General features: G+C 29.6%; 2 protein-coding genes across 3 annotated transcripts; one reads left to right on the top strand and one right to left on the bottom strand.

The window, feature by feature from the left end:
* Positions 1 to 2,970: 2,970 nt before the first annotated feature.
* LOC101211674 (rhomboid-like protein 19) lies at positions 2,971 to 7,800 on the top strand. 2 transcript variants are annotated; one of them, XR_969570.2, is made up of 9 exons: positions 2,971 to 3,143; positions 3,320 to 3,444; positions 5,120 to 5,180; positions 5,306 to 5,472; positions 5,724 to 5,829; positions 5,929 to 6,131; positions 6,254 to 6,391; positions 7,356 to 7,525; positions 7,643 to 7,800. XR_969570.2 is itself a non-coding variant. In XM_004143753.3 (8 exons), exons 1-8 carry the CDS (start codon positions 3,120 to 3,122, stop codon positions 7,456 to 7,458), a joined length of 927 nt encoding a protein of 308 aa, XP_004143801.1. In that variant the 5' UTR covers positions 2,971 to 3,119; the 3' UTR covers positions 7,459 to 7,782. The 2 variants fall into 2 exon arrangements, 1 of the variants encoding a protein (XP_004143801.1); XM_004143753.3 differs by having other exon boundaries at positions 7,356 to 7,782.
* Positions 7,801 to 9,190: 1,390 nt separating this feature from the next.
* Positions 9,191 to 11,424, bottom strand: LOC101211909 (tetraspanin-6). Its single transcript, XM_004143754.3, has 3 exons — positions 10,760 to 11,424; positions 9,656 to 9,957; positions 9,191 to 9,569 (listed from the first exon to the last, which is right to left on the bottom strand). Exons 1-3 carry the CDS (start codon positions 11,225 to 11,227, stop codon positions 9,533 to 9,535), a joined length of 807 nt encoding a protein of 268 aa, XP_004143802.1. The 5' UTR covers positions 11,228 to 11,424; the 3' UTR covers positions 9,191 to 9,532.
* Positions 11,425 to 21,597: the final 10,173 nt, after the last annotated feature.

Genomic DNA, 21,597 nt, shown 5'->3' on the forward strand with positions numbered 1-21,597 from the left:
CAAGTGCTATAGGTTTACTTTTCTAAAATAAAAAATCAAATAGTTATGTTACATTTGGTCTCTAGTCACTCAAGTTTTACAATGTAAATTTTTAGTCTTAGAAATTGTTAAGAACTTAGGTTAAGAATATGTTTAAAAGGTTACTTTTTAAAATAATGTTTACATTACTATAAAAATTGTACATGATATATTTATTATTCTCTGTTGGAATACTTGTGTTGATGTGCTTCTCATTTTCATAAATTTTCATCTGTAAACTAATTATTGAATAAATAAGTGTTGTTTTACTTACATGATGTGAAACCCTTAACCATTGGATCTAACAATCATGGTAACTAAGAACACAACCACGTCAGTCTCAAAATCAAATTGATTTTAATCTTTAAAATAGACTATATCAATTTGATTTCAACCTTTAAAATAGACTAGATTCAAGTTACTTAGGTAATCTAAGAAATCAAGGATTGGACAAAGTTAGAAACTTCCATCAATCCTCGATCTTTAAAGCATTCCACAAGCAATATAAATCAATTCTCACTTGAATGCTTCAAATATTCGTACATTCTATCATAAGAACTTTCATATTTCATTCTTCCAAATTCTTCTTTTAAATGTGGAAATTACAACACTATTTATACTAATTAAAATATCAAATGAAAGGTTACACATTTAATTTTATGTATTTCGAACACATGATTATGTAACTCATTTGAATCCTGAATGAGTTATAGACTCCTGCTCATGAATGGTCGCCCATTGATTTATGTTGGAGAGAGTGACCTTCATTACTGGTTCAATAAGCCTACCATCTTGAGGACAAATCAAGTGGGAAGCTAGAAACCTAGCTTCACAAAATGGATTCACTCATTCTCGCCTTTAGGGTAAGTAAATAGGTTGTTTCTTTAAGGTCGACTCTAGAAACTTGAACAATGAGACCTTATCTTTTCACTAGCCTGAGAAAGAACATTTGTTTGTGGTTGGACCATAAACAAATTGTTCATAAAAGAATTGGTGGTACATAAGGAGCAAAGGAAAACTATAGAGGTAAAACGGTAATTTGACCCGATTGTAGTAATGAACAATATGAAAAAGATTAACCTGTAGAAAATGGTTAAATTAATGGACACATAAATATTCTACGGCTAATAAAAGTGCAATTATGGTTATGTAGTGGAGTTCTCCATAGTTAATGAATATCAATTAAATTAATTAAAGAGTTTAATTAATTAATCTTATATCATTGGAACTTATAATTGTTGGTTAATTAAGTACCATCGGATGTTACAAGAATTTTAAGTTTTGAATGAATTTGATGTGTTCAAGGAAATTTATTGAAGTTTATTGTATATGATATAAATTAATGTAATGTATGTAGATACAATAATATAAAGTTAATTAGATTCAAATTTAAATTTTATAGAATGAGAGCATTAAACGTTAAAATATCAATTAATATGAATTGGATTCATATTGAAACCATGACGAAAAATTAATGTGAATGAAATTATGAAAGCCATATTAGTATTATAGATTTGGAGAGATATGTGTATTAGAATATAATTTACACATACATTAGATTAAATATAAGATATTTAATAAATATATTAATTAAATTTGATTTAATTTATAATTGGTTTATTTAAAGGGGTTTTTAAAAAAGTATGTTTGGTATACGATCTTGGTGTTATGATATATATATATACATATGTCCTTTATTGTAATTTTACATAGTCTCTAGGGTTTAGTTTATTTTTTATATAAATATGTAACATTGCTTTGACTCAATGAGAATAAGACAGATACGTTTCTGAATTCTAAATTACATTGGCACACAATCGTTTAGATATGGAAGAGAAATATGTGAGAGATGATGAAGATCGTTTACCAAGTGGAAATTTGAAGAAGTGAAAAAAGAAAAAGAAAAGAGATGACGAAGAAAGAAGAACTCACAAACAAGAAGAAGAAGTTGATAATATGAAGAGGAGATTAATAAATTGTAAAGAAGAAGAAGAAAAAGGAGTGTTGACAATATTTAAGGACAAATATAGAATTTATGAAGGTATCGTGAGTTTTTTTATTTTGTTACACAATTCGCAAATATTTGGTGTTTATCTATATTTGTGAAAATTGACTGATTTAAATTAATTACCACTGTAAATCATACTTTTGCGAGAGGTGAGTCATCAATTATAACACCCTTTCGAAAGGGTTGTCCGTACAAAAAATTTCTTGTCACATGATTAAAATGAAAATCGTGAAAGTTTTAGTTTAAGTAAATTAGTGTCTCTATTGCACAAGTAAAATAATGGATTGCTTCAATATTTAGTTGATATTAATATTGTTTTTATATATATTAATGGTAGAAAATAGTATAAATTTTGATAATTCAATTTTATGATTTGTGGGTCTAACTTTCAAAAACTATTATATGTTTGAAGGCTTAATTTTAACGCTTATATAAGTTTATGATCTACCCAAATTTTTAAAAGATTTATTAACGAGAATTTAAGAATTTTTTAAATATTTCCTAATTTTTAAAATGCATGAGAAGCACATGTTAAAAGAAGTTTGAAAATGATTTTAAATTATCTTTTAAAAAATGCATATTTTAAGTTATAAAGAATATTTTAGTATTTGATTTTATAGTTTTAAACAACATATAATCTTCCATCATATAAATAAAAGATTTGATCTCCAAGTGTGATTAAAAAAAAAAAAAAATGTAACTTTCGTAGCATTGAAGTTAATTTAGACAATTTTCCTTTTACCCCTATTCTGAAAATATGAAGAGATGAAGGAGTAATTTGCAAAACATAGGTTTTCTTACAAAACAAGCAAAAGCGTTGGGAGCTGACGTGTGTTTCCCGCAAACAAATCATGGTCAAAGGTAAATCAGAAGTAAAGCTGATCTACATTATCTACATGATGTGTACCATATAAACACTACAGCTCACCGCACCCAATTACTCACATTTACGTTTCGATCTCCTAAGTTACACTTCATAGAAGACCCACTCCCCCCTCCCCCCCATTTAATCCAAAAGTCTCCGGCCAAGCAAAACAGTCCATTTTTAGCTCGCAACTCCGATCACCGTCTCCACCGTTCACCCTGTCCGCCCATGAGTACTCCATCAGTTCCGGGGGTATGCTTTGTTACAATTATTTGTTTTAATCTCTTCTTAATTGTTAGTGTATCAGTCGCATTCAGATCTCGCAGTTTGTCTCTTCTATCTTCGAATGTGTATTCCAGATCTTGACATTTTCTCGAAATTCTGCGACGTTTCGATTGATGTTTTTGTTTTGTGTTGTATTTGGACAGGGCTCTGGTTCGTTTACTGGATTCACCAAGCTATGCAAGGGCATAGCCGTTGTGCTAATTGGCGGGCATATCTTGGTTCAGCTTTTTCCTGTGGTTGTTAACTATCTTGCTCTTATTCCAGCCAGGTACCTCGCTTTGGAGAATTTAGTTTTTTTTTTTTATTAGCAATAGTGAAAACTGTGCGAAGCTGGTGTAGTTTCATGGCTGAATATATGCGATGCTTACGTTCTTGAAGTAATGCCAGTAGGTTTCTGGTTAGAAGTGTGTTTGTTTTATCGAGTTGAAATTTAGTAAGGAAAGAGTCTAGAATCTTGTGACCACTGATGATTGAATAACTGTATAAGATAGGATTTCAGGCGGGGGTGTGTGGAAGGTATTTGTTACACGTTTTGCATGTTACATACTTGTGAATTGTGATCCAGAGGCATGTGTAGAAAGATTGATGGAAGTTAGTCAATAAAGTAGTTTCCAAGCTTCGAAATGTGGTCAAAATAATAAGTTGTGATGTTATTGGCAATTCCACTATTTAATTTATTGGCCAAACCATCCATGTATCGTTCTGCCATACTTCAGAACAAAACGTTTATGTTGGTAGGAAGTAGCAACAAACCTTTTGAGAGGCTACACAATCTACTGCCTGAGTGTACTATTTTGATATATAGAACTCTTTCATTTTATTTTTTTTTTTCTAGTGAAAAGTCCAAAGATGTTATTACCTCCATGCAACCAGATGTTTTCACTGCTAACCAATCTGAATTATTGACTCTACGAAATAATTAGAGGAAACACCTACATGAGTGTGAAATGTGAATCCCTTATCATTTTGAATTGGCTTTATTCCCTGATAGAAAAAAAAAAGATGGTTATAAGATTAGAAATATAGAGAAAGATGTCCACAATAGAAAAAGGAAATTACAGAAAAATCAAGCCATGTTGAGCTGTATAAATATATAAAACTGAGCCCAAAATCTGAATGTTCACATTCATAGACCAGCAAGAGGTAGAATATAAATATCTTTTATCTGGAAAATTCTCCATGTGAATATTTTTCTTAGTAAATAAGAGTCTTCCTGTCCAACCACACTACTCAAAATTTTCATGCACATCTCTTAGGGAAACCTAACAGATTTAATTCAGAAGCAAGTAACTCTGAATTTGTTACAAAATTCAAAATGGAGAAAAATGTCACTTATCAAAGAAGCGAGGATCCATTATTTTAGGCAAGACATGGTGATTGATGTGATAGCATGGTAATGGAGCCTCGATCAACTGCAAGTTATGAGTTCTTGTGTACGGTGGACAATTGGACATACATCTAAACACTTAGTAGATTAGTTAAGATACTTACCTTTTCAGTTACAATGCAGTAAATACTAAATATGACTGCGAGCCATTTAGGTAACTTTCCTCACGAGGAGACTCAATTTGGGCATGAAAGTTTTGTATTTTCTTCTCATTGACTGATCATCAAAATTCCAAATTTGTCATTGTCATTCAGTATTCTATCACCACTTTCCATCTCTCAGTTTCTTGTATATAGATTTATCAAGCTAAGTCCATATTGATTCTTCGACTCTTAATTTTGACGAATAAGATTACATATCGTAATGAAGAAATTTGTGCCTAGTTTACTTAATTAATTAAATTTATTTGTATGATATGAGAATATTTCCTCTGAATTGATTAAAGTTCATTGATGGCCTTAGTATTTGACCAACTTTTAAGTTAAATTTTAATGGATAATGTGTAAACTATAAATGGTGGTCGGGTTATTCATTCCTTTGAACTTCTATTTTGTAGGACAATACCTTTTGCCTGGAATCTCCTAACTGCTGGTTATATTGAACAGTCAATATATGGGGTATGCAACCAAATTGTCGCGCACTAATTTTTTTCCATTTACAGAATAACGGTTTGAATTTATCTCACTATTTCTTAGTCATTTCTCCACTCGAAGTTACACTCACAGAGAGCAATATATTGCAGGTTGTTGTCAGTACAGTTGGCCTCCTGTTTGTTGGAAAGCTGCTTGAACCCATATGGGGATCTAGAGAATTTTTGAAGTTCATCTTTGTAGTCAATTTTCTAACTTCCTTATGTGTCTTTATCACAGCAATTGCCCTGTACTATATTACACAGGAGGAAAGTTATCTGTAAGTGCTACTGAGTCATCGTGCATCAGGCACACCTTTTAGGCATACTTGTGTACATGTCTTTAACTGATTGAGCATTCTGTTGATATCATCACTCAAAACTGTTTTAATCCATTTAGATTTGCATTCAAGTAAACTGTCTGATTCTTTTCCATCTCAGTATTTCTCAATTTGTCCTCCTCTTTAAACATGTTTCCTGCGCTGCTCCCAGGTTTTCCAGACATCTTATTTACATCTTTTTGTGGTGTCAGTTATTTGCCTGTATCTGGTTTCTATGGGATTCTAGCTGGATTCTTGGTTGGGATCAAACAAATGATACCTGATCAAGAGTTGCCAGTATTGAAACTAAAAGCTAAGGTATGAAAAATGTAGATAGATATATCCTAATTTTGAATAATTTTTTATCAGAGTTTTATTTGAACCCTCTTTCTGGCCTTCGCTTGCAATTTCATTCAGTGGTTGCCATCTCTTGCTGTATTGTTATCCATTGCCGTAAGCTTTTGGACAACAGGAGCTGCAACATATCTCCCAACAATAATATTTGGTACCTACATCAGCTGGATTTATCTGAGATACTGGCAGAGGAAACCTGAAGCAAAACTGAAAGGCGATCCAAGTGATGATTTTGCGTTCTCTACATTCTTCCCTGAACTTTTACGGTATAATGTTTTGTTTTGAAGCCTTTTCTATTTTTAAGCACCTGTTCCTCATGTTTCAGGAATACTCTGTGTTCTCTTTCCATAGTCTGTAGTATACTATGAATCTTGATGGTTGTGTGCAGGCCAGTCATTGATCCAATTGCATCGATATTTCATCGTATGCTTTGTGGAAGATCTGAATCCCCTGACAATGCTGAGGACTATACTGCTGCAGGCGCCCCGCTGCCCGGTTCAGATCCAGTTGAGGCATCTAGAAGAAGGTAATATTTGTTATTACTTCTCTTCTGACATACTACAAGTGTTTTCCACTTTTAGCATTTTCTGTAGCTTGCAGAAGACCTGCTTTTTTGTTTTAAATGGCTTGAGGTAGACAGGACAAAGCAAGAAATTATAACTAATTGGAAAGAGTCCTAAATTTTAAAATTTAAGCTTACCATTTAAAATTTTATTTTGGGGCCAAATTAGGAGTTCAAAATTTGTTTTATTATCTAGAAATTAGGTGCTACATTTAAAATTAAAAATTTTATGTATAACTTTCAAATTCAAATATTGAATTCCCATCACCTCACTATATGCATCTACCTTAGTGGTGATGTTTCGCTCTTTATATGCATCTTTTCACTTTGTGCTTTGACTGCAGAAGAGGTACCCTATTAACCACCCACCTTGTTGAACATGAACATTGTTGTCAGCACTTTTTCGAAAAGAAAACCATCCAAAGGGGGTGACAGGGTGTCAACCCACAGGGAAAGAGGATTTTTAAATCAAAATCAAAAGGGGAGGGTAATTTTGAATGGGCCCAATATTAAGTGCTCAAAGGAAAGGATGGTTGTCCACCAGTCAAGACGATTGTTTACAAACAAACTATTATGAGTTAAGAGGTCATAGGTTCTATCAATGGTTTTACCTATCTGGGTTTTAACATCCTACAACTTTTCTTGACACCAAAATGTCATAGGATTAGGTTAGTTATCTTGTAAGATTAGTTGAGATGCATGTAAACCGACCTGGATATTTAAAAAAAGTTGGAAGCTGCAAAAGCAAAAAGAAAAGAAAAAAAGAAGTTTCCATGAGTGTTTCATTTTTTAGAAGTGGAATTGAAGCTACAAAAGCAAAAACGAAAGAACAATATAAACATAAAGAAAATGTGTATGGCAAAAAATATAAAGAACTTGGTGGAGAGAAGAGAATACTCATAAAATTTGAAAATTGTACTCATTTCAGAGAAAGGGGAGCCAGAGCTTTGGAAGAAAGACTGGCAGCTGAAAGATTGGCGGCAGCCAGAAGTGCTCAAGAGTCGGGAAAAGATGCAACAGAGAATGTGTGATTGATTGATTGAGATTATATATGGTCATCTAAAAGGGTCTACGTTTGTTGATTAACTTCATGAACAGGTCCTCTTTTCTTTATTCTGAGATGCAATTTTGTTTTGCATATTTCTTATTTTGTGGTGCTTTAGTTGCAAAAAAAAAAAAAAAAAAAAAGTTGCTTCGTTTGTGCTTTTTTTGCAGCACTGGGGATTTATCTGTATACAGCCCGAGGTATATGAGTAGAGTTTCGTCCCAAGTTTCTCCTAAGACTGATTTTGAAATACTCTCAAACGTGTTTATAATGATTTGATTTATAATTCATTCATGGTATAAAAATCAAATCAAACCATTTTAAATTATAACATGCATGATTTATTTAAAAGAGATTTTAACTATTTCTAAATGTCTTTTTTGTTTTTAACTTTAGAATCTTTTATTGGGAATCTGTCCAAAATGGTTGCAAATTAGACTTGGTCCACGTGTAAGCAACTATACAGTTTTAAGGTAAGGGTAAGCTGAAGAAACCCTTAAAGGTATGTTAAGGTAGTTGTTACACTCTCAATTTTTTCATCCTAAAATTTGGACCCTCATATTTTTTAAAGTTCTTTGATCTTGAAACTTACAATAATGGTAGAGTTTTAAATTGGACTCCAAATGATAAAGAGATGGAACCCTCAAACATATATAACTGTTGTCATTTTTTGTTTCTTGTGTTATTTTTCTAATATTTTTCTAATTTTTTAGTTTAAATATAATTTAATTATGTAAAAATTTAAAAATATATAAACTTTATTAAAATATATAAAAAAAAAAGTAACATAATCAAATACACATAAAATACAATAATTTTTATTAATCATATGGTGTTAAAATTTGTTTTTTAATTCAATTCATTACTTGTTGATTTAAATTCAAAATCAACTCAATTATATTATTACATAAATATTGATTTTAGTAGAAGAAATTATATAATACAAAATTCTAACTAGTTTTGATGGTAGTAAAAGATAATAAATTTAAATTTAAAATAAGAGAAATTGTAAAAAAATTAGAACATTTGATAAAATATTTATCTTTAATAGAAAAATCAAACATAATAAATTTTGTTGGTTTTGTTGAGTGTAAATATATACTTTTTTTTAAAAAATAAAGTATAAAAATAACTATCGAAAAAAACTAAAATTTAGAAAGTATTTAAATAAAAATCTCAATATTGAAAATTGAAAATTGAAAATTAAATTAACATGTGATTATGAAAAATTATGAAAAATTAAGAGAAAAATAAAATAAAAATAAATTAAGAAATATTAAACATATATGTGAAAGATTAATTAAAAAAAGGAAAAAGTAAATTAAGAAATATTAAAACAAAAATATGAAAAATTAATAAAGGAAAAATGTAAATTAAAAAAATTAAACATATAAATATGAAAAATTAATAAAGGTAGAGAACAAATAAAACAAGCTAAGAAATAAAAAAGATCATCCAAGTTGGGAACTGAACCCAAGAGCTTTAGGCAAAATATATATATATATATATAGGCATGTCTCCTACCAATAAGCCAATTAAATAAATTAAAAGGCTTATTAAATAAATTAAAATGTATAAGAAAGAGAATTAATTAAAATGAGAACATAATTGGGATTTACAACTCTCTTAAACATTTTTAAAATTTTGAAAACGAACGAAAAGGTCATCGAACATATTTGTTTCTTAAAAATTGAGAAACAAAAACAAGAAAACGGACATATCAAACGGGCTTTAAAATTTTCAAACTCATAATTACATGAGTATTAGATCCATCACAAGGATCTAATAAGCAAAGTAGAATAGCAAACTTTACACATGTCTAGTATCAAATAAAGAAAGCAATTGTACATTAGGATAAGAAGTAAAGACTACATCGTGGATTTCAAAGTAGCCTAAGCTTACTGCATAAAAAGAAAGCCCTGAAAATCCCTACTCCCTTTCACTAAAATCGAAAAAGAAAAGAAAAAAAACTTAGTTTTCTTAACCTTAAGATACCAAAGAAAAGAAAAGAAAAGGCAAAGATTGATAAAATAGAAGGAAGATGGAGTTCCTTTATACTCTTAGTAAAACTCCTTCCTGTCCTCCAACCATCTCCACCTTCAAGAAACACAAGTTTAAGTTTAGAAAGACTGAAAGTAAAATAAACCCAAAACGTTTAGTAAAACATATGATAATTTGTTTACATCTTGTAGTCCCATCGCGGTTGAATTTTCGTCATTCGATTCTCGCCATATGCATAATCAGCTCGAGCTCGTTTCGTGTTTCGGAATGCACAACAACCAATTGAGTAAATGACAATGAGAAAAATGAGCATGACAACATTAAGAATAGAGAGCTTGTGCCAGTCTCTTCTTGCAGTCTCAAGCACGGCTACTTTGCACGAATCGCAGTCGTAGCACAGTATGTTGGGTGCCCCGTTCCATCGGTAGCAATCAGGATCTTGCACGTTCTCGCTGCATGTACTTGGTGGCTTGCAGCACCCCGACTGCAACCAAAATTTGTTCTCTACATCAGTTTTTCTGTGTTTCTGCTTACAACTTTCAATTTTTCATCTTATAGGTTTTGGACATATTCAAAATTTAACAGTTAAAATCTTATCAAACACAAAATTTCAATTTTGGAACTTATAGATATGTCAGCTTTATTATTATTAGTCTTTTATATGTCAGACGATATTAGATATAGACTAAACTATCAATCCAAGCTTATAGAACTAAAATGTTAAAAGTTGAACTAGTTTAGACAAGTATTCTAGAATAAGAGGTGAAAAGTTGAGATCTGTTGAATATCGAACTAAAATGGTTACTCAAATTCCTACAATTAAACTGTATATTTGTAACGTTAGGTGGGTCAAAGTAACAAGGAGACAAATAGAACTAATCGCCATTTCTTTTTCTTCTTCTTTATGTTTAACCTGTACTGATCTTCTTTTAGAAGATTAAACTGTGCATCAACATGGACTAGTCTTCGTTTAAAAGAATCAACCACTGATTAAGAGACAGTTTCTTTTTCTTTTTTTTTTTTTTAGAAAGAAATTTAAGAGACATGGTTAAGTAATGGATCAACCCTTTATGCTTTTTTGAATAAGGTCAATAATGGATCAACCTAAAACTTAAACCTTAGAGAGGTTTGATTGAACCTCGAAAATTAAATCATTAAATCATATTTAAGCGGATGAATGAAGAAGAAGAAGAAGAAGTAAATGTTAAATAAGGGACTACATAGAGACCAAATCTGCAACATAACTAAAACTAATTAGGTTTAAGAATTGGAAGAAGAAGAAAAACCTGAATGGGAGTGATGTCCCTCTGCAAATAATTAAGAGGAGAGAAAGAATTAGAGGCCTGATTGCAAGTATTAGACCCCAAAATGCAGCTTCTAATAGTAATCCAATACTGAGGATTATTAACTCTATTCCTTAGCCATGCCGAATAGTCTCCAACCCGATGCTCACCGCCGCCACCACTAGCCACGACAATGCCAAATATGGTGAGGCCCAAAAGGGTAGCAATTAGGAGCAACATGACGAACAAATAGAGCCATAGCGCCCAAGCAACGTCGAAACAAGCCCCGACGAAGCCAGCCAGTGAAATCAAAAGCACCAAAAAGCCAACCACAAGCAATGGTCTTTGGAGAAAGGCCTCGCAGGTGGTGCTGTTCCGAGCCATCCATAAGGCTCCCCCTATGATTGGAATTGACCCTAACAAAGTTAACAAATTTAGTAACCCAATCAATGAGTTGCTCAATTTGTTCATTTCTCTCTCTCTTTGTAATAATTCTTTGGTTTTGAGTTTGGGTTTTGTGAGAAGTGTTTTGGTTTTTTTAAAACGGTGGCAACATTTTTGGCTTTTTCCTCTCCTCCTCTCCTCTCCTCTCCTCTCCTCTCCTCTCCCTCCTAAATTTTTAACTTTGCCTTCAAATTTACACAAACTTTTATTATATGGAAAATACTTAATTTTATTGTTGTGTTAGAATTTACAAATTTTTCCTATGTTATATATACATGCAAGTTATGCTTTGTGTTAGCCGTTTTTGTTGAAACCTTCAAAACTTACTTATTAAGTTTCCCACGGCTTACTTACTTTTTTCGTATCATTTCTTTCGTGATACAAATTCAAATTTTCTTATCGATTCACATCCAATTTTGAGAAAAATATACTTTTCCATCTCTAGATTTTAGATTTACATTTTTATCTTCAATCTTTTGGATACTTATAATAAGGATAATTGCAAATTTAACAATTAGATTCAAAATAATTAAGTATATACCAACATTTTATCAATGATAATTCTATCACTGATAAACCATATTGTAAATATTGGTCTATCAGTGATAGATCATACGAACCTATCAGTGATAGTTTTTCTATATTTGTAATTTTTTTAAAATGTTGCTATATCTTTAATTAATATTTCTAATTACAAATATAGTAAAATCTATTATAGTTAATAAATTTTTATGATCTACTAGTGAAGTTTATCCGTTATAGATTTTGCTATATTTATAACCATGTTAGAGTTATTTTTTAAAATTTAATAAATGGATTAATTTGAAAGAAGAAAAATGTGGAATATGGAATAGGTCAAATCAAGGAGTGGTTCACTTTACTTTTCCTTTTTGTTTGTTTATTTTTCTCGGGAGTATGAGTTTTGGATTTTGTAGACGAAAGACCCTTCACAGTTTAACTGCCTTTGCCTTTTTCCTTTTTTAAAAACAATCTTTTCTCTTCACTTTATTTAATTTTAATCCTAATATTTTTTATTTTCAATATTTTAATTCAATCTTACATTTGTTAATTTATAATAAAATTGATCCTATTATAATATATATATATTTAGCCAAGTCTATGATTTGTTTTTATTTTACCCTACTTAATTAGCTAACTATTCTAAATAAAAATTAATGACATTTTTCAGAGTCTATGTAATAGGAGTTTGATAATTTGGAAACGTCTTTTTGAAATTGCTTTTTCTTTTTCAAAGTTCTCTTTGGCATGCGTGGGAGGAGGCTAAGGAATGAGGAAACAATTATAATTGTATTGAAAATCATTCCGAGAGTAACACTTGGAAATTAATGTATATGTCTTAATCACTAAGTTATATTCCTTGTGTATTGTTCTTTTATAGTTCAATTAATTATATTTATGTAGCCAAAGTTCTAAATTCTTTTCTAGGCACTTTACTTTCATGTTTATGATATATTCTAATTACTTGGTTACTATAGTGAGAGAAATAATGGAGTCTTTCTCCTAGAAATTGAATTAAACTATATTTACAAAATTGGCTTTGAGAAGTGAGTCTAAAGAAGTGGTATCTATACTTTATCAAATTTCTAAAGGCACGCAAAGAACATTTGGATTTTTTTGTGTATTTTTTGTATTACTATATTCTTCAACTTTTAGTAAAAGCAATCATAATTAGTTATAATTAGTTTTAATAAAATAGAATACAAGTATACCAATTTCATATTTATATCTTAAACTAAACTGAGGTTAGCTCAACTAATTACACATCAATATTGCTTCAAATTTCTGTACTTTACTTAAGACTTTGATGTCTTGTAACTTTAATCCCTAATGTATCTAAAAATATAGAATATCATTTTCTACCGTGAGTTATTTTGTACCAATTTAAATATTTTATCCTAAATTTTCTCTTTTCTCAAATTGAACTTTGAACTTAAACGTTCAAAAGTATTTGTCAATGTACTTTGCGTAAAAATTACAATGTTAATAAAAGTTTTGAGGTGCAATTGGATTTGAACCAATACCCGTGTATACCAATGATGAGATGCAGTTGGATTTTGAATTATGTATGTATGTGTATATGTATGACTGTATAAGTAATGTATGTATGTATATATGTATAAATACTTATATAGCCCATGAGGTCAAGTTAAATTTTGGATCCTTTTATGTATATTGGCCTTTTTTTTTTTGCCATCAATGGCAAATTAACTAGTTTTAATATTTTGATGATAACGAATTTATTTTTATTCACCAATAATTTTAATGTTACGAAGAGTTCGTTGTATTGAGTTCGGCACGATAAGTTCAACGCAATTTGAATCACTCAAATTGAAGCTCAAACGAATTTTAATGTCAAATTAAATAGGAAAATTGCATTAGAGGATAAAATAGTTTAGAAAAAAAACTCTTCATGACATCTCTTTTTTGCATATTGCAAATTTGGCAAATATGACAATAGTCGACTGTAATCTGACATAATTTGCTTTTAAATTTACTACTTTTGCAATTTTGAAATGAATTCTATTATCATAATTTTTTTTGTTATTTTTTTTTTTTGCTAACTTTCCAATTAAATAATTTTAGTTAATTAATTAATTTTAAATAGCCCCTAACCCTTCTTATCTTACCGTTTCGATCCGAAGGATTATCCATATTAATTAAAGAACATTTTCTTTTTAATGTAGTTTAATTGATGTGTCGAAATTTTATTAACGACAAAAGTAAAAATTAGAAACACAAAACAATATTATACGAAAGACTTCTCCTAGGAGATGTTAACTCATACCATCATAAGTTAGAGCAAAAGAACATCTATTTTCTTTTAATTCTCATAATCCTTCTTTTACTTCGTTTTGTTTAGGTAGATTACATTTTTACTTCGTTTGGTTAGGTAGATTACATTTTTTTTTGTTTGTAGTACAACAATTATATTACAAATTTTAATTGAGCTAAGTTAAATTAGGATAGAATATCATGTTAATATTTTTTTTGGGTACAATTTTAAATTTGTCGTTTTGAAAAATAGCAAAACTGTTTATTTTTTTCAAAAATAGCAAAATGAAGAAAAAATACAATAAATAAGAATTTGAAAAAACCCAAAACACCCCTATACGTAAAGTATAAACTACTTTCTTAGAGCTAAAATAGAATAAATACACTTTAATAAATATTGAATACATACTTGTTCAATCAAAATTAGAACTCTTTCTTTTCATTTTCCAAACATGTTGCAACGATCTTCATACTTCATTTTTATTTTTCGTTTCTCATCTTCCATTTTGAAAATCTTTCTTCATCTCCACTTTCCATTTTATTTTTTTGATCTCATCTTCTTCGAGCGGGCAAACTCCAATCTGCACCCTCTTCCATTTGAAGTTTTAGTTTCATCTTCCTTCGTCTCCACTTTTCATTTTTCTTTTTTGATCTCATCTTCTTCGAGCCGACAAACCCCAATCTCCACCCTCTTCCATTTGAAGTTTAAATTTCATATTCTTCATCATGCATTTTCAAGAAGAAGAATATAAACATTTGAAGCACGCAAACACTATCTTTATTTTCTATCTTCCATCTTTGATTTTCAAGTCTACAACCTGTAAACGCTTGGGTGGAAGAACAAAACCCTTAACTCAAAACAAAAAGATACAAAAATTATCTTCCGAAGAGGAATTTCAGCTGTTTTTTAATTAATATTATTTATTTATTAAAATGTATATAAAATTTAGGAGATTTTATCTAAAGACACTATATCTTAACCTATTTTATTGAAAAAAATAAATTAAGATACAAATAATTTTAATTTTTAAATTATTAAAGGTTTAAAAATTCAACTTATTTTGAAATAAAAAAAAGAATAGAGATTTAATTTTCAAATAATAATAATAAAAAGTTTGAAATGTTGATAGGAAAACTAATTTTAATTTTCAAATTCAAAATTTAAAATTTTAAAATAAATTAAGATCTAATACCTATTTTGAGAAAGGCCCATTTATGTTTTTTATTGGGCCTCATCCTCTCATATTCGTCTTTTAGCATTTGTCATTCATTAGTTAGGAAGTAGGAGAATCGGAAGAAATGATGAATTTTGGGAGAGATACTTAATTTTTGACAAAAAAAACAATTATGGCTAATTAGTTTTATGACAAATCAAATGCACAACACATACTTATTATTTTAAATATATCATTTTTGACTAATTTATTCCTATTGTTCGAAATGTGAACATTAATTAATTTCTAAAAAACTTCATACAAATTTGAGAAATGTGCGAATTTGAAAATTGAAAATAAAAAGATTTTTATTAGTTTTAATAATATCTAAATTTATTTATTTATTAACAAAAAAATCGTTTACCTTTAATTTAATCCAAAATATTTTATTGGACTCCTTGAAAATATTTTTTTTGGTTAATAAATAAATATATTTCATTAACCTACTTGAAAATATTTGTTTGGAAAATATAAAAGAGTATAAATTTAATTTTTTTCACATTGTAAAAAATACGTATATAGATTTTGTTTTCCAAAATATAAATACATTTAAGTTTTTTGGTATACCGTGTAATTGACTCAAACTCCCAAAAAACAATGATTTCATCTCTCATAATTTTTCTCCATCAACATAATCAAATCAATTAAAACCTTTAAAAATTCTAATTTTTATCCATTAACATAATCAAATCAATTAGCAACCCATATTCACTCTTCTTACATAGCCTCAACGCCTGATCACCTGGGAAAGGAAAATTTAATGTGTAAGTCAAAACTTTGTGAGGGGTGACTTAGAAATCCGTTTTTTGATAATAAATACAATCTTATAAATTCATTTTCATTTCTTAAACATAGACTTCCAACACCTTATTTTATAAAATATCACATAAATTGCGCATTAGCTTCCTCTTATTCCTTTCCACCAAGAACATGAATCATTCCTCACGCCAGGACAATTGGAATTCACTCTCGTCAGCAACTTGCATTTAGCCTACTGTGATGTTCACTCCATCAACAACATTCAGGAGTTTTCTGGTTCATTTCTCGTTGCACATGTGCTTGTTAATTTGGAATTCACCGTGCCAAAGACTTGGTTGGTAAATTCAGACTTAAGAGTTAATGTTGGTGTTTTGTGTATATCTAATTCTATGTGATGAGTCATTGGCAATGGTCATTGCATACTAGATGCTCACTATATATCTCATCTTTACATAAATACTAAGTTCTATTGAGTACAATTTTTTCTATTGCTTGCCTAAGTGTAAGCGAAACAATAGGTTTCCTGGGTAATCCAAGGTCGAACATAGAGAATTGATATCAAAATATTAGTTCTAGGGGTTTACTCTTCATTAAGGCAATATAAAAGAATTATCTATACAATATAATGAAGTGTAAGTTTATACTATATCTACTTATCTACATTAGAAAATTTGTAAAGGGGGAGTAGGATGAAAGTGAAATGGAATTGTGAATTAACTTATATATAAGAAAAAGTGAAGGAAAGTCCACACACATTATTAGGCGCTAAGCAACATTAAAGCCTTGATGTGACATAACTAAGTTAAGTAGCTTATGATTAAGACAACCACCTCTCAGTATCTTTAAACGTTTCACTATCTCGCCTCTTGGAATGCAAATGACTAAGTTTGGTTAAGCGAGACATATCTAGAAGATTTAACTTATAAAACTTATAGAGTTTCTCTTTTAAGGGTGACAACATCTAAACACCAAACACCCACACTTGTTCTCCTTTCATAACAAAAGTGATGGAAGTTATCTCGCTAAGGTAGAATTTGTCTCCAAACTCCTCATTGTGCATGTTAGCCATATCCTTGATACTTGTCCTCTCGGGTAATTGGTGATATACACTGGCCAAGCGATGAATATAGCTCAGCTAACGCGATAAGAATTATAAGCTAAGCTTCTTATTAAGAACTTATCACAGACCTAAACTACAAATAACACGTTGATAGATGAATAGTAAAGAAGTGATGGATTGAAGAGGTATAAACATGGAATATATTAAAGAATATAGGCCTTAGGCCAATGTATAATATGAACAAATACATTGCAAGGAAATATAAAAATGGAAAGTACATAAATGACATTACAAGTAGGGCAGAAATGGAAAGATGACATCTTCTCTCTTCGGACTCTAAGTTCTCGCTTAGAGACTGACTGAAGAAGAAGAAGACTTTATAGACGATGAAAAGGCTACTCCTTTCTACCACTATTTAACAATTTTCACAAAGTGTTATGACTATCTTGCAGTTATGGTAGCCTTTGAAAATATTTGGCTTAGTTTGTACTTGTTGGAAATTGGATTTGATTGGTTCGTACATAGTTCATCTTGATTTTTAGCTATTTGTTTGTGTTAGAAGTTAACTCACCACTTTCCCTCTCAACATGAATATCAAGTAGTTGGTGAAGTGGAAGAAAAGATACCTTTGAAACTCTAAATGCAGTGTAGGGTAGATTGATATATTTATGAAATTATCTCTAACACTTAACATTATTAGTATTGTACTGTATGATGTCTGTACTTAAATCATGAAATTAAGTTCAAACTGGTATGGTTGGAAGGTCATATTTTGGTAAGATTTTTCTTTCAACTTGTTATCCCTCCCACTCCCCTTCTTACTAGGTTTGGAAGAATCCATTGGAGTAGTGAAGCCAACATGGAGAGATGGATTTGATATAGGACTTTTTGTATGGTTATTCGAAAAATCTTGGTTCCAATGTAGTGATGTTAGGCTTGTTGGTACCTAAAGAATGTTTATTCTTTTTGTATGTAAACTACATTTTAACAAAAAATGGTTATTAGTCAATGTGTGCACAAAAATTATAAAGTGTATTATAGCGTATATATATTAAAGTATCGACTCTTTGTTTCCATATGGGTGTGATATATTAGAACATTATTATTAATGAAATGGTTAGTGTAATGGTAGAGCGACATGAAGAACAAGGAAAAACGGTAGTAATTGAGGAATATATGATAGAGAAAAAATGTCATAATATACGAATTCGTGACATTTTATAATTTTGTCTATAATAAAACAATGACAATTTAATTTTACAAAAAACTGTCATGATTAGTCTATCTTTGACAGAGAAAAAATTTCATAATATACAAATTTGTGACATTTTGTAATTGTTGTCAATATCTAAAAGATAACATTTACTTTTACAAAAACTGTCACGATTGACATATCCTTGACATATAAAAAATGTCATAATAAACGAATTCATTGTAAATGTTGTTAATATGCAAATGATAACAGTTATTTGTTATCATAAAATAAAATATGACATTTATTTGTTGTCAAAATATATTAATTAATGAGGACATTTATTTTCTATCATGAAAAATCTTATTGTGACATTTTTTGAAACTATCATGAAAGGACTTTCCACAATAGGCGATACTATGATATTAATTGATGCGATCAGAAATTACATTTAATTTCTGTCATGCAAAATCTTATTATGATTGTTGTGGTTATTAATTGATGCGATGAAAAATTACATTTATTTAAGATTGATATAATTGAAAATGTTGTATTCCCCAAAAAACTATTTCCAACTCGTCATTCACTTGAATGCTCCAAATATTCGTGCATTCTACTACAATAACACACAAGAACAAAATTCTACATTCTAGAATTTTCAGATTTCATTCATCCAAATTCTCTTTTTTAAATGTAAAAATTACAACCCTATTTATACTAATTAAAACATGAAATGAAAGGTCACAACATTTAATTTTATGTCTTTTCAACTTATTCATTCGATTCAATCTTTCCGCTTCAATGAATTGCGAAGGTCTTTGAAGTCCAAAGTTGAAGCTTTGCGATGAGACAAGTTGAAGAAGTCGTTTCGCTTACTAGGCGTTCAACGTGTCATCTTGCAATGAAATATGTATTGAGTGTCTAGGTGTTATACCTCCAACTGATTGCATGAAGTGACATTTGGGACGGGACGTGATTTAAAACTCCACTCTCTTAAATTTTCTCAATTATAAATTAAATATATAAATTATTGCCACCAAATTATCGTGAAAATACAATTAATATGGTAGAATAGTGTGAAAGAACAATGTAATCACCAAAAAAAAAAAAAAAGAATTGTAGAAGAGTGTTCTAATCAAAGGGTAAAATGGGAAGAAAATGTTTCTATCTCCACTTTTATACCTACACTCTCTCTCTCTATATATATATAGACACAAATGCAAGGATGAAAATTATTTGTTTGTTAATTTGTTAATTTATTAAGCTTCTATTTTGGAATCAAAAGAAAATTTTAAAATGGCAATCCCATGATTAGTGCGTTTGGAGTAGCCATGACTTATTAAATTAGGTCTACCAACTCTCTTACCCAATCGGGAGAGTTTGCACAATTTATTTATTAAATCCTTTGCTTGTGAAGTTGGTTTTAAATATATATATATAGAGAGAGAGGTAAAATTAAGTCTCTCTCCTCCATCTCTACCTCTATAAGTTGATGAACTTAAACAAAACAAAAAAAAAAAAAAATGAAAATGAGATATCTCTCAACTAGTTTTAATATAGCAATAACATGGTTCGTATCAAAATCTTTACGAGCTTCTAATATTCTCCCGTTACAATATCAATAGATTATTAGAAGCTTGTAAAATTTGATATAAATGATTGTTGATATTAGAAGCTCGTCGTTGGATACTCCAATACCTAATGTTAAAAGGTTGTCTTTGTGATGCAACTTGGGTCGAAGAAATAAAAGTAGAAAAAGGGTTTGTTGGGTTATGTGAACATGAGTTTGTCTGCAAACCGATGCTTATAGGTCCCCTCCATATTGAGGAGCACAAACACTTTTAATTTTATACTTTTATTTTTATAGTTAACTTGTCAACCGGAACTTATCTCAACTTACATAAAATATACATCATATCTATTAAGAGATCAAAGTTTGAACCATTGGATATGGTTGAACTCAACTATATATAAATTTTTCAATATTGTTGGTTAAAATAAACAAATTAACTGGAGGAACTTACAATTTCATCAATTTTAACCCTAAACTTTAATCTCGATTGTAATTTTTAATTTTTTTTATAACAAGGTTAAACCTTCTGCATCTAAATTGCAGTTTTAACTTCTTCTAATTTTAACCTATCTAATAAGTTATTACTCAAGTATCAGATTTCTCTTAATTATAGAACATTTATACAATACAATTTCTTTAGAGAAACACAAATATATGTTTTTTTTCTTTTGAAATTTATGAATTGTGATAATGTAGTACTTTAATTGTGTATTGAGATACTTATGCTTGTGCAATAATACTTTATTTTATTGAATTTACTGAATTTATGAACATGTTGATGGTTATAGTATTTGTATGAATTTAGATTTTAATAGGAGGTATATATTTACGAGTGTTTGAGGTACGAGTTGAGTTATGAACGTTTTGAAGCTTTATATATATCTGTAAAGTTTATATTATATATGTGATTGAGGTGCATAGTTATTTTGGCTAAGTGTTCTTTAAACGTTGAGTTGAGTTTTGAACTAGAGTATTTGGTGGAGTTTTTTCTAGCCTAAACCAATTTGCTTTTCTAACGATTCTTTTGTAACTTTTTATTCAATAACACTACACATCCATTTTTTTTTATAAAAAATAAGTATGGATTACATTTTTTTTAAAAAAAATTAGAGTTGGAATGTAAGAATAACAAAAATAATCCAATAACTAGGAATACTCAACCCATCCATATTATAAGGGTTGAATTGTGTTTGTTTAAAATGTGAGTTGGGTCGGGTTGAGTTCAAAATTCTGGTTTTTTATGGGTTAGGTTTTTTATGAGTTGAAAAATTTGGTTCAACCCAACCCAACCCGAACTATAGTATATATGTATGGGATAGTTGCAAATTTAGCAATTAAATTCAAATTAATTAAGTATATAGCACAATTTTAAAAAATTTGCAAATATAGCAAAATTTGTCAAATTCTATCAATAATATAAGTCTATCAGCGATACAAGTCTATAAGTGATAGTTTTGCTATATTTGCAATTTTTTAAAAAATATATTCTTAATTATTATTGCTAAAATAGTCCTCCATTATAATTTCCCTATATGTATACATGAAGAAGAAAAAAAAGTTGGTTGATACTTAGGGATGACAACTCGACAATCTAACCTAACCCAACACAAACCATGCATATTTTAAGGGTTGGGTTGAAATCCTATTCGAGTTGTCAACCCAACCAACCTGAAAATTCCAATCCAACCCATTTACGCCTCTAGTTACACATGTATTATTGGGAGTTTTAAAAAGGGTTCTGTTTAAGAATAATAATACTAAAAGAAAAACTATTTTTACTATACTAATTTATAATAAAAAAATCAC

This window comes from Cucumis sativus, chromosome 5 (assembly GCF_000004075.3).
Source record: "Cucumis sativus cultivar 9930 chromosome 5, Cucumber_9930_V3, whole genome shotgun sequence".
Lineage (NCBI taxonomy): Eukaryota > Viridiplantae > Streptophyta > Magnoliopsida > Cucurbitales > Cucurbitaceae > Cucumis > Cucumis sativus.

What these genes read in the sequence shown, in the direction of transcription:
- LOC101211674 (XM_004143753.3), top strand. Translation starts at nt 3,120, where the DNA reads ATGAGTACTCCATCAGTTCCGGGG. An exon ending in TTGAACAGTCAATATATGGG is followed by an intron (nt 5,181 to 5,305) that starts GTATGCAACCAA and finishes AATATATTGCAG; the next exon opens with GTTGTTGTCAGTACAGTTGG. An exon ending in GTTGAGGCATCTAGAAGAAG is followed by an intron (nt 6,392 to 7,355) that starts GTAATATTTGTT and finishes TACTCATTTCAG; the next exon opens with AGAAAGGGGAGCCAGAGCTT.
- LOC101211909 (XM_004143754.3), bottom strand. Translation starts at nt 11,227, where the DNA reads ATGAACAAATTGAGCAACTCATTGATTGGGTTACTAAATTTGTTAACT. An exon ending in GGGACATCACTCCCATTCAG is followed by an intron (nt 9,958 to 10,759) that starts GTTTTTCTTCTT and finishes TTTTGGTTGCAG; the next exon opens with TCGGGGTGCTGCAAGCCACC. An exon ending in CCGCGATGGGACTACAAGAT is followed by an intron (nt 9,570 to 9,655) that starts GTAAACAAATTA and finishes TGTTTCTTGAAG; the next exon opens with GTGGAGATGGTTGGAGGACA.